The following is a 14,358-nucleotide window of genomic DNA, read 5'->3' as shown; positions in this document are numbered from 1 at the left end:
ACAGAGCTCTGGAGTACTGATGCGACTGGACACCTCCCTGGTCTTTCCCCATCAGTAAATCAGCAAATCACTGATTCCTCCTCTTTTCCTCATGCCTCACATAGCCAAAGCATGAGTGAGTCCTTTCATTTTTTACCTAAAATCATGTCCCCAATCCACACAGTTGCTGCTTTCCATTGACGAAGCACTACGGTCTGGACCTGACTGTTTCTCACCTAGATTATCTCACTGCAACAGCTTCTATGATGCCTCTTCCATAGAGCAGCGATCTTTTTAAAAAATGGGTAAGATCATAACACACACACACACACACACACACACACACACACACACACACACACGCCCCATCCTTCCTCCATTCACCTTAAAACTCTCCAGTGGCTCCCAAAGGCCATTAAAGGGTTGCTGACAGTCCACAAGGCGTACACAATCAGACCCCATTTACCTCTCTGCCCCAGCTCACAGGACCCCCATCCCACTCGTCCGCCCTGCAGTCACACAGGCGGCCTCGGTTCCCTGAACACACCTGCCTCCCTAGCGCTTTACGACAGCGCCGTCCAACAGAACTTTCTCAACTGCCGGAAGTGTTCTACATCTGCACTTGTGGCTACGGAGCTGTTAGCATGTGGCTAGTGAGACTGAGGGACTGAATTTCTAACTTAATTTTGATGACCTTCAACAAACAGCCACATCCTCCTAGCAGCTCTCATACTGGACAGGGCACGACAAGGACCCCCACCCAGGCTTGCCCTCCCCTGGGCTGTTCTCCCCCGGATCTCACGTGGGTGGCCCTTCCTTACCCACACGTCTCCGCCAAGTGTCAGCTCCTCAGAAGCTACTTTCCACCCAAAGTAGCTTCTAACGGACAAAATCATCACTTTACCTTGTCTACTTTCATCAAAACACGGTCACTCCTGCCTTTATCATTTGTCTTCCGCAAAATAGAATATAAAATCCATGAAAGTAGGGACCTTGCCTATTTCATTCAATGCGATGTCCCCAAATATAAATGCCTGCTATAGTGTTTCCAATAAATGTCCCATGAGTGGTTGAAGGAGCGAGTGAGTGACTGACTAGGAGGTCAGATCGGTAAAGTCAGCTGGGGACAGATTAAGGAGGCTGCTGGAACACGGCACGGGGCCTTTGAATACTCACATTTCATTTATATGGGTGTGGGGCTCTGCAGGGTGCTTAACTGCCCCACAGGGACAGGCAGTCTATGCAGGCAGCACAAAGGAATGGCACACATGCAAAGCAGGTCTCTGTCCTCAACTGACTGGAAGTCAATTGAGAACATGAGTGATGCAGACACACAGATGCTCCTTACATGTGAGACATTAGGAAATCTCTCAAGAATGTATCTATACACATTTGCAAGACATACCTTCAGCAGGAAAGAAAGGACTGACAGTGGTATTAGACAGCCAAGTCGGCTCTACGGATTCGGATCCGCAATAGAAAACCCGGGTATGAATGTTACATGCAATGTTCAGCCAAGTTAAATACCAGTTTATAGTCACAGCGTCCTATGAGAAATGTCACTGGCTGTGTCACTTAGCAGAAAAGAGGGAAGGGAGGTAATGAGGGGAGAAAGTACATGATCTGTTTCTAGCAAGTTCAAACACCCTGAGAATCAGCAGAAAAGGAAAGAGCACATAGTGTGGACAGAATTATTGACTGGGCAAAAATGAACAAATCTAGACCTATAATGTGACTAACTGGATAACCCAGGGATACTATGATATGGTTTCTACACATTCATTCGCTGTCACAGTTTCAAAGGGAAAAAAAAAGAAAAGACTGGTGTCTTAACCTATCTCTACTAAAAACCGTAACACTCCAGAAATTGGCAGTTTTGTACTGAAATGAAACTGCATGCTTTTCAAACCTTTGCAGTGAACGTTGTCTACCATGCTTCAGACTTCTGAATATCAGTGCCACTTAATAAAATTACCTTCTCATAAAATGGAGCAATGTCACTAAAGTCCGTAACACAGTCCGCAGTCTTCACGAAGTTGGAATTTTCATCAGGAGTTCACAGCCCCCATCTCTCTAGAGCCATGTTTACCGCTGCTGTCGGCACTTGCATGCAGACCTAGAGACCGTCTCACCCCGGGCCTCACCAGGGAAAAACAGCACGCGCAGAGGCAGCCACGGCCACACCAAAGGGGCCTCTCTGCCGGCCAAACTCTGACACCTTTTTACAGGCATTCCAGGGACGCTCTTTAGCTAAAAGAGGCTATATTCATAATCAAAATAATGTCTACGTTTCTTTAAAATAGCATTTCCTACCTCTGTGGCCTCACTAAGACCAAAGTGGGTTAAATGCACACTTCTGTTAAATTCCCTACGAGGACCTCGGCAACTCACATATTATGGGACTGTAAGGACAGTTCCCAGAGCTTGACTGTGTTGCTCTACTACTGCCCCACTTCCCAGCGGGCTACATTCCCAGGGCTGCTCACTAGTGCCCTCCCAGATCCATGACTCTTCCCTGACATGAGGGCTAACAGTATAGGAAAAATTACTTGCAGAGCAATACGATGTTAGCCACTCAGAGCATCTCTGGAACACTCCGGAGAGTGACAAGCACCTGTTTGTAAAGATAATACATGGAATTATTTTCTTCTTGACCATCATCACCACCAACTTTGTGATGTTATAAGTACTGTCAATATGTCATGGGAAAGTGAGTGTCGGTGCCAGAAAGATTACTACACTATTTATATTTCCAACAGTAAACTATAAACAAGCAACTGTTGTACCTCATGTTTGCCTGTTTTTCTCATGTTCCCCTGTACAATTCCTTCATGGCCCTCTGTAGGATCTACTTCAGAGAAAAATGGCTTTGGAAAAACTTGAAATAACATGCTTCATTTCATTAGAAGTCATATGAGAAGCTAGGCAACCCCTGTCAGCTCCACGTCTGATTCATCTTTCCACTACACTGTGCCTACAGTCCGGGTTCTTTGTGAAATATATGAATGATCAATGGTAAATATGCCATTTTGTCATATAGGATTAATATTTCTTTTAAATGCTTACATTTATGAATATACAGTGGGGAAAAGAGTGTCTTCAATAAACGGTGTTGCAAAACCTGGACAGCTACATGCAAGAGAATGAAACTGGATTTCTGTCTATCTCCATACGTAAAAGTAAACTCGAAATGCATTAAAGACCTAAATATAGCACATGAAGCCATAAAACTCTTAGAAGACAACATAGGCAAAAATCTCTTGAACATAAGCACGAGCAATTATTTTCTGGACATGACACCCCGGGCAAGGGAAACAAAAGCAAAAATAAACAAGTGGGACTCCATCAAACTAAAAAGCTTCTGTACAGCAATGGACACCATCAGCAGAACAAAAAGGTGTCCTATAGTATGGGAGAATATATTTGTAAATGATTTATCCAATAAGGGATCAACACGCAAAAAATATAAAGAACGCACATACTTCAACATTCCAAAAACAAATAAACCTGATTAAAAAATGGGTGAAGCCCTGAACAGACATTTTTCCAAAGAAGAAATACAGATAGATGGCCAACAGGTACATGAAAAGATGCTCCACATGGTTAATCATCAGGGAAATGCAAATCAAAAGCACAGTATGATATCACCTCATACCAATTAGAATGGCTGATATCCAAAAGACAAGAAAACACAAGTGTTGGTGAGCATGTAGAGAAAAGGGACCCTCCTACACTGTTGGTGGGAACGCAAACTGGTGCAGCCACTGTGGAAAGCAGAGTGGAGGTTCCTCAAAAAACTAAGCATAGAAATACCATACAACCCAGTAATTCCACTTCTAGGAATTTACCTGAAGAAAACAAAATCCCTGATTCAAAAAGAGATATGCATCCCTATGTTTATCGCTGCATTATAATATAATAATGGAATAGTATTCAGCCATAACAAAGACAGAAATCCTTCCATTTGCAACAACATGGATGGACCTAGAGGGCATTATGCTCAGTGAAATAAGCCAGGTGGAGAAAGACAAACATCACATGATTTCACTTATTTGTGGAATCTGAAAACAAAACAAAATGAAATGAACAAAATAGCAGTAGACTCACTGACACTGAGAAGTGACTGGTAGTTACTATGGGGAAGGGGTTGGGGCAGGTGGGTGAGGCGGGTGAGGGGGATCAAGGGGGCACAAAAACCTCAATCATAATACAAGTTGGTCATGGGGATGGAAGTGCAGCATGGAGAATAAAGCCAATGGCTCTGTAACATCTTCCTACGCTGACAGACAGTAACTGCACTAGAGGGGGTGAGGATTTAATAATGTGGGTAAGTGTTGAATCACTATGTTGTGTCACTTGAAAACAATATAGTATTGTGTATCAACTATACTTCAATAAAAGAAATTATCAAAGAAAAATAAATAAGCGCTTACATAAAATATCTTAAGGACTTTATCATCTCACCTTGTATGGGAGGTTGGCAAAATTTTCCTGTAAAGGGCCAGAGAATTAATATTTTCAACTTTGAGGGCTATATACAGTCTCTGCCACATATTCTTTTTGGTTTTTGTTTACAACCGTTGAATGACATAAAACCTATTCTTCATACCTAAAGAAGGCTAAAGGCTGGAATTTGGCCCTGGGGCCATAGTTTGGCCACCCTTGCTGTTCAAGGATACCCCAAACCCTATAATTACGTAGTATGGTCACACTTCCACTGAAGAAAAACACTTCTAACTCTTTTGTGTGTTTGTTGTAATTTTTTAAAACTATTTTTTAGAACAGTTTTAGATTTACAGAAAAAAGAGCAGTCAGTGCAGAGAGTTTGCATTATTACACACTATTGGAATGGTACATTTATTAAAACGAATGAGTCAATATTGACATTATGATTATCTAAAGTCCACACTTTTTCAGATTTCCTTCGCTTTTACCTGGTGTCGTTTTTCTCTTTCGGGATCCCACCAAGATCACATTTACTCACCATGCCTCCCTGGGCTGCTCCTGGCTGCGCCAGTTTCTCAGAATTTCCTTGTTCTGCAGGACCAGGACGGTTTTAAGGGGGACTGGGCAGATACCCTGTAGCACATCTCTCTACTGAGGTTTGGTGGGTGTTTTTCTCATGATTAGACTGAGATGATGATGGTATTTTTGGAAGAAAAACCACAAAGGAAAATGCCACTGCCGTCTCATCATCTCAAGACTATACCAACATGCCTTATCACTGTTGATATTCATCTTAAAAAAAATTTTTTTGGTATTAAGCCACAAACAGTAAAATGCACAAATCTTAGTGTACTGCTTGATGAATTCTGACATGTGTGTACATGTTGATATTTACCTCGACCACCCAACAGAAGCAGGGTTTGTCAGGTTTCCTCCAGGTGTTTTTTTGGAAAGGCAGTTAATAAAAATGAATTTAGTTCTCACCACATATTACTAGCTAAAATCTTTTAAACATCAAATCATTTTGAATAAGCTGGATATACAAACACACATCATGATTTATTATCTATGTGTGCCTCTTAATACATATCATATTTAAGATGAAGACAAAAGTGAATATGTACTTTGTTAGTATATTCTACTTTTAATTCCTCTCAACTCTTCTTGCCCTGCCTGTTAGGAAGGAAGGAGGTAACCATTAGGCTGAGTTAAAGGGATACCTAAAGAAAATGTATAGGACAATACTTAAATTTTCTTTCACTTTTTGAACAGTGATGATGTAAACGAGACCATAAGCAACTGACCTGGGGTCCGATCTTAGCCATCTTCCTGTCTCCCAGAGGCCAGGGTACCTAGTTGCCTGGCACCGTAAGAAACACTGATCAATTTATAGCCACAACTTCTGTGTTAAGATAATCCAATGCAGTCAGAAATGGGAGAAAGGGAAGAGCAATAGGAGACTAAGAATAACTATTTTCTCTTAGCTAACTCTTTCCTGGTCAACTAATACGTGACAGGGCCCCCACAAAGTGGGGAGAGTGGATGGGCTACGGGCTGGAATCACAGGGCAGAGTGGGGGCCACAGAGGCTAGGGAAATGCGAGTCCAGCCTCAGAAAGACACTGCCTCATGCCCACCGCAAAGGCTTAAAAACCAGTCTGAGAAACAGAAGCTAACCAATGAGGGCGAGCAGGTGGAGGGGTCGCAACCCACGGGCGCTGCTTGTACGACTGTAGAATGTGGCAGCCGCTACGGCGGCAGGTCAGTGGCTCCTGAGCAAGGGAACCACAGAACTCCCATGTGACCTAGACCGGGCAGTTCCACTCCCAGGTACACGCCTGAGAGAAATGAAAACCCACATGCACGCGAAAGTGATACATGAATGTTCACGGCGGCATTGTTCATAATAGCCAAAAAAGTGGAAACAACCCAAATGCCCATCAGCTGAGACAATAAACAACAACGTGTGGTCTACCCAGCCAGAGGAATATATGCAAAGTCATAAAAAGGAATGGGTTTCAAATAAACAAACGCATAAGCAATGAAATACTGTCACACGCTACAACGTGGATGAACACTGAAAACATCCTGAGACACAAAAGAGCACACACCACAGGGCTTCATCTATATGAAATGTACAGAATAGGCAAAACCAGGGACAGAAGTGGATGGGTGGCTGCCAAAGGTGGCAGGGAAGGACGGGAGCGCGAGCTCTTACTGGGCACGGGGTTTCCTTCTGGTGTGAGAAAATTCCTTGCAGGGATTATAAAATGGTCATGGCTGCTCAACACTGTGACCATACTGAACACCACTGAGCTACACACTTCAAAATGTTTAAAATGGTGGATGTTGTTACATGACTTTTTAAAAATCTCAATAAAAGATAAATTAGAAAAACCCCAAAGATACTCATAAAAATTCTGAACCTATATATTTGATAAATAAGTTTTAACCCACAACTTCTATACACACTGTGCCTTTTAGAAATCCCTTTCCTATTCTATATACTTCTGTGCTGATTTGTCCAATAACAGGAGCTGCAGAAGTGGATGGAGAGATCTGTCACAGTTCTAACAAGAAATGAGTTCAGCCAATTTTCACCAAGTTCCCAGAACCTGTGCATACAGACGTGGGCTTTTTCTCAAGGACTTTACACTGTATTAGGGCAACACTGCTTCCCTACCATTTCAGTTAATTCCCACATAGCAGAATGAAGCTGGCCGCACCCCACTAGAGCTGTGGCAGCATTTTCCTACAGACACACTCAAAAGAAGTGAGCAAGGGCCATTTATAGGGCAACATCCCCAAGTCCTACAGGCAGGCAGGGCAGGCTGCAGGGCAGCTTCCACACTTCTCCTAGTGCACCAGGACGTCCGTCTCTCCATGAAATTTAAATGCTGGCTTGCTTGAAGGCCACACATCACGATGGCGGACTATGCACCTTGCAACTTAGCGATTTGCAGCTTAAAAAATGACTTATTTATAAATATAGTCTTTCTTGGAAAGGATAGTATTGTCCTGAGTCTTCCAACAAAATTAAACTGCAAACCACAGACTACTAAAGTCACTGCAGAAATTTTAATTATATACTAAATAACTACTGCTCACTCCAGCAAGCATTACAGCAACCTGTTGAGAACAAGAAGTATTTCTTTGGGAGTTTTCGGAAGACAGCACAGTTTAGTTGAAATTAGTGTTTCCCTCAGTGCTTTTTTTTTTTTTTTTTAAAGAAAACCTTCTTTTAACAACCTCTGCACATCTCAAATGCCATAATTACTCAAATAATTCACAGAAACCGTTTGGCTCCTGGCCTCGGGCCGCTAGACAGGGACCATTTCCAGCAATCTATGGCAATGGCAGTTGTGATCACGACTATCCAGGCGGATTTTGCTTCCTTCACTCTTATAAATACGTCATTCACATGTTTATACTACTAGTCAAAATGTGAGCATCTTAATACCCAAACTACTTTTCATCTAACCAGAAAATCAATTACCTCTGGTCATTGGTGGTTATGGGTGTATTTTTTGAAAGCCCACCGATAAGAAACTGGAAATAAGAGAGTAGACCAACTGGTATTCTCTCTTAAAGTTAACAGCTTTTTCCTTAACTAACCTACCCAACACATCTCCCACGTACAAAGAATACAGAGTGCCGTAATAAGCCATTGGGTCTCTTGAGGAGTTTGCACTCCAGCAGTAACTTTAGAAAAATTACTTGCTCTGACTTTGTAAAAAAGACAATAGAGTTCCTCAGATCCTAAATCTGTGCTACCAGCTGGGCGTAGAAAAAAGCAGACACCGAGGATACCCAGCTGACATCCTTTTCCTCCTCACTGTCGCTCTCCCAACCCCCAGGATTTCTGCCCGGGTTGCTCAACATCTGATCCTAGGCATAAACCGGTAATTAGGGTCTATCATCAAGCTTTAATGCGAAGTTGCTTTGGGTGGTGGTAAATCTTTTAAGTTCAGTGCACAAAGTGACTGTATCAATGGGTAAATCGTCAAGGACAGAAAAAGAGCAGAATTCTACTGGGAGTTGGTAAAACCACTCACTGTGGCTCTGGGGTCTGTCCATCTTAGCGCCTTATACTCCTCCAACCTATTTCTCCTATGTTGAATGTAGTTCTTCTTGAAAGCACCAGGCATTTGGCCACGATCAATGGCCCACCATAAATGCCGGTTGGTGTGGTCAAAGGGTGTGACGGTGAGCTACATAAGAGGTGAGGGAGGGAGGAGCTGCAAAACGACAGGGGGCCCACTGGGGCAGGGCCAGGGGTAGGGACGCATGGGCAGGGGGATTCCCCCAGGACTGGGGAGGTGGGGGGAGAAGGCAAACTCTAGATGGTTACAGTAAAGCTGTGTGTAACCTATTCAGGGATGAAGCAGAGTCCTTGACTGCTCCCTGAGCAGAACTTCTCATGTGCCCAAGAGGACACTGCATTTCCAAGTACACCTGGACACAGCTGTGGTTCAGTGGGGTCAGCCTGATGGATCCCCAGCACGCACCCCAGTGCACTCATGAACCAGACCCTGCGCGAGGCGAGCTGCAATCTGAGAATTGTAAAAAGTTGACAGGAACCTTTGAAGATCAATCAAGACCGGTCAGCTGGCCTGAATGATCAGCCCTGGGCCAAGGTGTTCTACTCCACCCAGAGAGTCCTGAGCATGTCCAGATGTCCAGTCAGTCTAGAGGATAATGAAGGATCCCAGCTTTAGAGTTGGACCAGCTGGCTTCAAATCCAGGCTCTACATTTAACAGCAATGGCTAACTCTCTGTGATTCAATTTCTGCATCTGTGACTGGAAGACAGTAACGGCACCTATCTCATAGGCCTGATGGGAGAAGATGATGGGATCACAGTTAAGGAGCTTAGAACAGTGGCTGTCACACGATAAACACTGAGTAAATACGAGCTACCTCTACTACATTCAGTTCCTAAACCTCAGTGACAATACCACAGCTACTACTATTTGGCTGGGCCCCAGTTATGGGCCCCCAAACATCCCTATGAGGTAGGCAGATTCTCTTCATTTTAGTATTACCTTCCTTTCTATTGAAAAATGTAAGTTTAGAAGGATTCAAAAACTCACCTAAACTTAACCAGTTAAGTGGCACAGCAATTAAAGCTCATGTCCCAACAAAGTTTGCAGTATGTCACCAAACTCCAAAAGCTTAAAAGTATTTTAAAATAATGTGTCAATATTCTAAAATCACTACTTATTGAATGGAATTATGCTCTTGTAAAAGCCCCAGCTTTTCCCAACTAAATCTGCCTACTTATCTATTCAACCACAAATTCTGATAGACAGTCAAAAACATCAGATTATTTTTTCTTAACATAAATAAGACTGGGTAAATCATCATGACTATTTTAATTAAATGACTTAATAAGTTCTAAAGTACTGCATACCAGTTTATCAAGTCACTTTTCTTTCAGGATTTGTAATTTGATCCTGTAGAAGGAAGGGCACACTCCAATTGGCCTGTGTAACATCTCTCTTCCCATATGTTCCCAAGTGTGTAACAGAATTGACTAGTTAATAGTTATCCCAAACATCCTCTCCCACCATATCTTAACTCTACCTAGCAAGACTTTTCCAGTCACTTCATTGCCCTAAAAAAAAAAAAATCACAAAGTTAGACTAAGTATGTCAATATTGACTCTGATCTTAAAATTCATATTGAGATCCAGGAATATTTATGACCAGTCAAGTGTATACTTCCAAGAGATTCAAGGAACACTGGAATAATAACATGTTGTCTTAGTCAAAACTGTTTGTCCACATCAAATGAACTGGTTACCCAGTTTACTGAAAACAGAGTTCACAATCGTTAACCCATTAACAGTTTAAAATAAAAGGCATGCTTAACTTGTTTAAGAAGTAGTGATAGGGATAAGCCAAGCCATATAACTTTACATCACTTTCTATTTGCTTTACCCAGGCATTACATATTCTTGTAATCCTTGTTGATAAACACAACCTTGAGACAATAAAATCAAACATGTAAACAGAAGCAGCAGAAGAGAACCTAAAATGCCCAAATATTTCAAGAGTTCATTGCAATTTTAATAACTGAAACACCAAGTATCAGAAAGCAGAATTACCACACAACTGTAAAAGTCAAATATTTATACAGGTGCCTTAAAAGCCACTGCTGGGTGTATACCGTCATCATTGACATTTACTATCTGTTAAGTAGTTTCAAAGTGCAATGGCCTAAGTCAAATAACTGGCCTGGAGCATGAAGTTTAGGACAACAACTAGCATGTCTAGAGAAATTGAAGGTGCGATGCTTGTCACAACTTCTATCAGGCCAGCAACAGGCGGCCAGGCGGTGGCAGAACGGAACCTCTCAGCACAGGTGCATTTTGTCATTGCAAGAGGAAAACCTAAACCAGACCTTCATGGATAATTGAATAAGGGTTGTTCCATAAATGTATAATGTCATTTATGACTTTCTTATAATTGTTCTTTAACAGCTTTCCAAAGCAATATTCTTAGGAGAAAAGTAGCTGAGAATATCAAGTATGAAACTATTTCAACTTCAAATGGAGAAAAGGGGAATGTTTAATAGAAGCAGCACCTAAAAGGTTACAACCCCCTAATATACAATTAGGACTGTCTCCTACTCCTCTTCTTCTTCTATAATACTAACTGTGAGAAATGTTCCTTTTGAGGGTAAAAAAGAAAGATGGCCCAGAGGAACAACATTTGTAAACATTGGGCTAAACTGCAGCTCCTGAACTTCTCGGATGATCATTTCGCCACGCTTCTCCTCTTCACCCCAGAGCGGGACTAAAAAGTGAGTGTTTAAAACTACAAAAAATCACACTGAGCTCCAGTCAGTGTTCCTGAATAACCAAGGTTCAGTTTCAATGTTCTTTTCACCACTTGTTTCGGAACAGAACCTGCCTTTTCAAGGTCTGGGAAACAGTTCGAGTTTCCAGGTGAAGACTAACACGAGGCAGAAAACCCCAAACAAGCGTTTCCACACTCTGAGGGGCAGAGCCGACCACACCCACCACCAGGGCTCCGGAAGAAGGGTGCCTGGGACCCCGACCGACGGCGCCCCGTCCAGAGTGCAGTCAGGCGGGAGCCCGGGGCCGCCGCAGGAACGCCACAGGTGCCCGGGTCCCCACCTTGCTCCGAGCCCGTGTCCGCCTTCACCCGCGCCAGGGGCCCAAGCTGCCATCCGGCCTCAATGTGCCCACTGTAGGCGGGGGCGAGCCCGGAGGGCGCTCAGGCGGCCGGTCTGGGTCCGCTAACCGGACCAGGGGTGCCAGCCCGGGACGCCAGCGCCCCTTCCCTGGTCCCGGGGGCGGCGGGAGGCGGGTGCGCGAAGGGGCCCTGGAAGGGGCGCCCCGCCGGCTGACGCAGCCCGGCTGGGGCGGACCGTCCCGCGTCTCCTTCGCGGGATCCCTCCCGGCACCCCGGGCGGCGACGCCCCACGCCCCCCGGCCGCGGGCGCCGCCGCTCGGCCGGGTCTCCCGGACAACAGCCGCCGCCGCGCTTCCGCGGCGGGGCCCGCGGCCCGTCGCCCACCTGTCCCGGGGGTCGATCCAGCTGGTCCTCCTGGTGTTGTGGTCGATGTAGAAGACCTTGCCGTCGTAGTCCCTGGCCTCCTCCCAGCCCCGGGGTAGCGGCAGCTGCCCGCTCCCGGCCCTCCTAGGCATGGTCGGCGGCCTCGCCGGCGAGCGGCGCCTCCATAGGGACCGGGCGCGGGACGCGGCGGGAACGCGGCCGTCCGGCCCGGCCGCTGCAGCCGACACGGGCGCCGGCGAGGGGCTGCGGCGCGGGTCGCGGCGGGGCACGCGCGGGGGGCGCCTCAGGAAGCCCAGCTCTCGGCCCCGCCGGAGATCAGTCCACCATGTCTGCGCCGGGGCGGGCGGGCGATCCCTCCTCCTCCTCGCGGCCGCCGCCGCTGCCTCCGCCTCTTCCTCCTTCTCCTCCTCCGCCTCCCCGTCCCCCTGTGGCCGCCGAGGGTCGCGGCGCCCAGGCTGCCCGAGCCGCCGCCGTCTGGGCTCGGATCCGGGAAGCTCGGCGGAGCGGCGGCGGCGGGCCTTCTCATTTGCATTCGTTAGCATGCGCCCCGCCCCGGCCCGCCCGGCGCCCCGCCCAGCGCGCGGCTCATCTGCATGCACATTCCTCGCCGCCACATTCCAGGGCTTAACCCTGCCGCTGCCGGGTGGCGGCGCGAGCAGGGGCGCCGGCCGGGGCGGGGCGGAGAGCAGGGCCCGGGTGGGTGGACGCGCGCGGGAATGCACCGCCCCCAGATGTCTCCCTACGGGGGCGCCTCGGCGTTTCAGAGTCTGGGGTCGGGAGGGACAGCTACGAGAAGTCTCCGCACCCTTCTCAGCCTCCTTCCGACTTCTAGGGAAGCCACAAGGCTTTCGAGAGGAAAAGGGTGGGGGGTGCTCCCTTCGGAGGAAAAAGTCCCAGGGAACAAACAGTGAGGCACAAAGGCTCCCCACGCCGCGCCCTGCGCGCCTTCGGAGCGGCGGGAGCGCGTGAAAAGCCCCGCAAGCACGGGGGAGCGCGTCCGCGGGGGCGTCGCCCCGGGGCCTCTGCAGGGCGCCGGGCCCTGTGACCTCAGCCCCGAGGCCGCGGGCCTCTCGGCGGAAAGCGAGGGCGGATCCCGTGGCCCGGGAGCCGCGACGCGCCTGCCTGGTGGCCCGCGGGGGAAACGCCGGCGAGACCCTGAGACGCGCCCGGGCCTCCCCGCCGGGTCGGGGCGCTCCCCCCGCGGGGCCCCGCCGCCGCCGCCGCCCCGCCAGGGCAGCTGGACGCGGACGCGTCCCGTAACCCGTGCCTTCCGCCAGCCCCCGCCGCGGAAGTCCGCACCCCAGGCCCGCTGTGGCCTGGAAGGTGTGGGCGGCCACGCCGCAGGGAGCACACGGCTGCCCCGAGGCCAGACTTTCCTAGGCCCGGGATGCGTCCGACGGAGCGCGCATCTTCTCTCACACCACACGCGTTTATTTATTCAGCAGCTACGACGTACTGGTCCGCACTGAGCAGGGCCGGACGCTCGGCTCAGGTTAGAGCAGTGTGGGCATCAGCAGGGCCGGGGCCCGGAGCATTCAATGCCCCAGCCCCCCGGTCTGGGAAGGAGCCTCCCAGACCCAAAACTCCTCTCCGGCCAAATCCACGCCGCCATCTCCCATTCACTTTCTTCCAGATTACTAAGCAGCTTCTTTTGCTGTAGAACACCAGAGGAAGGCCCCAGAGCTCAGCCATCCTCCTCTTGGTGTGAATTGGCGTAATCCTGCCGGATCATGTGCAGTGACTTTCCCACCATGTGCAGGGTACAGAGTCGGGGAGGGGCTTTCACGGGCGATGGAGCCCCTTGACGCCTCCCTTACTAGATTCACAGCCCCTTACGGGAGTCAGATGCATTGAGATTCACTGGGCAGCGGAGCCAGCGCTGCGCAGTTAAGGTAGATCTGCCCCCCGGGGGGTTGTCGACGGCTTCGCGTGCCCAGCGCATCTGGCAGTCAACCTCAAATGTGGAGGAGGGTGACCCTGGAGAGCGTGGACAGAGCTTCACCGGGGCTCTGGACTTGGCTTCCCAGCCGAGGGTCTTTAAAGGGGTTATATTTGCACTTGGAGCAGCCTGGTTGGGGAGCAGAAACTTTAAACCTCGAGAAGACTCCAGAGAACTCAGATCCTGAGAAGAAGCAGCCTCCTGGGCGGGAGCAGGAGGAGGGGAAGGGAATCACCGAAGATGAATTGCTCACCTTATCCTTCTAGGTCTTTCTCTTTAATACCCAGGAAACTGGGCTTTGCCTCAGTAAAGAAAAGCTCCTACCTCCTGGCACAGCGCTCTGTCCCCACGCCATCAAGAAGTGACCACACAAGGCAAGCTTCTCTACTTCCTGGTGAGATGTGACATCCTGGTGGGTAATCTTAAGGTTGGATTTCCGAATGCTGTGC

The 14,358-nt window shown here is 47.9% G+C and overlaps 1 protein-coding gene across 1 annotated transcript in view; it reads right to left on the bottom strand.

The window, feature by feature from the left end:
• The window catches only part of WWC2 (WW and C2 domain containing 2), a 144,335-nt gene extending 131,823 nt beyond the window's left edge, over positions 1 to 12,512 (bottom strand). The window contains exon 1 of the mRNA XM_036894125.2: positions 11,971 to 12,512. Coding sequence (XP_036750020.2) covers positions 11,971 to 12,512 — 542 coding nt within the window. The remainder of the gene's footprint in view (positions 1 to 11,970) is intronic.
• Positions 12,513 to 14,358: the final 1,846 nt, after the last annotated feature.

Source organism: Manis pentadactyla, chromosome 7, assembly GCF_030020395.1.
Source record: "Manis pentadactyla isolate mManPen7 chromosome 7, mManPen7.hap1, whole genome shotgun sequence".
NCBI classification, from domain to species: domain Eukaryota; kingdom Metazoa; phylum Chordata; class Mammalia; order Pholidota; family Manidae; genus Manis; species Manis pentadactyla.
This window is presented reverse-complemented; position numbering and strand designations above follow the sequence as displayed.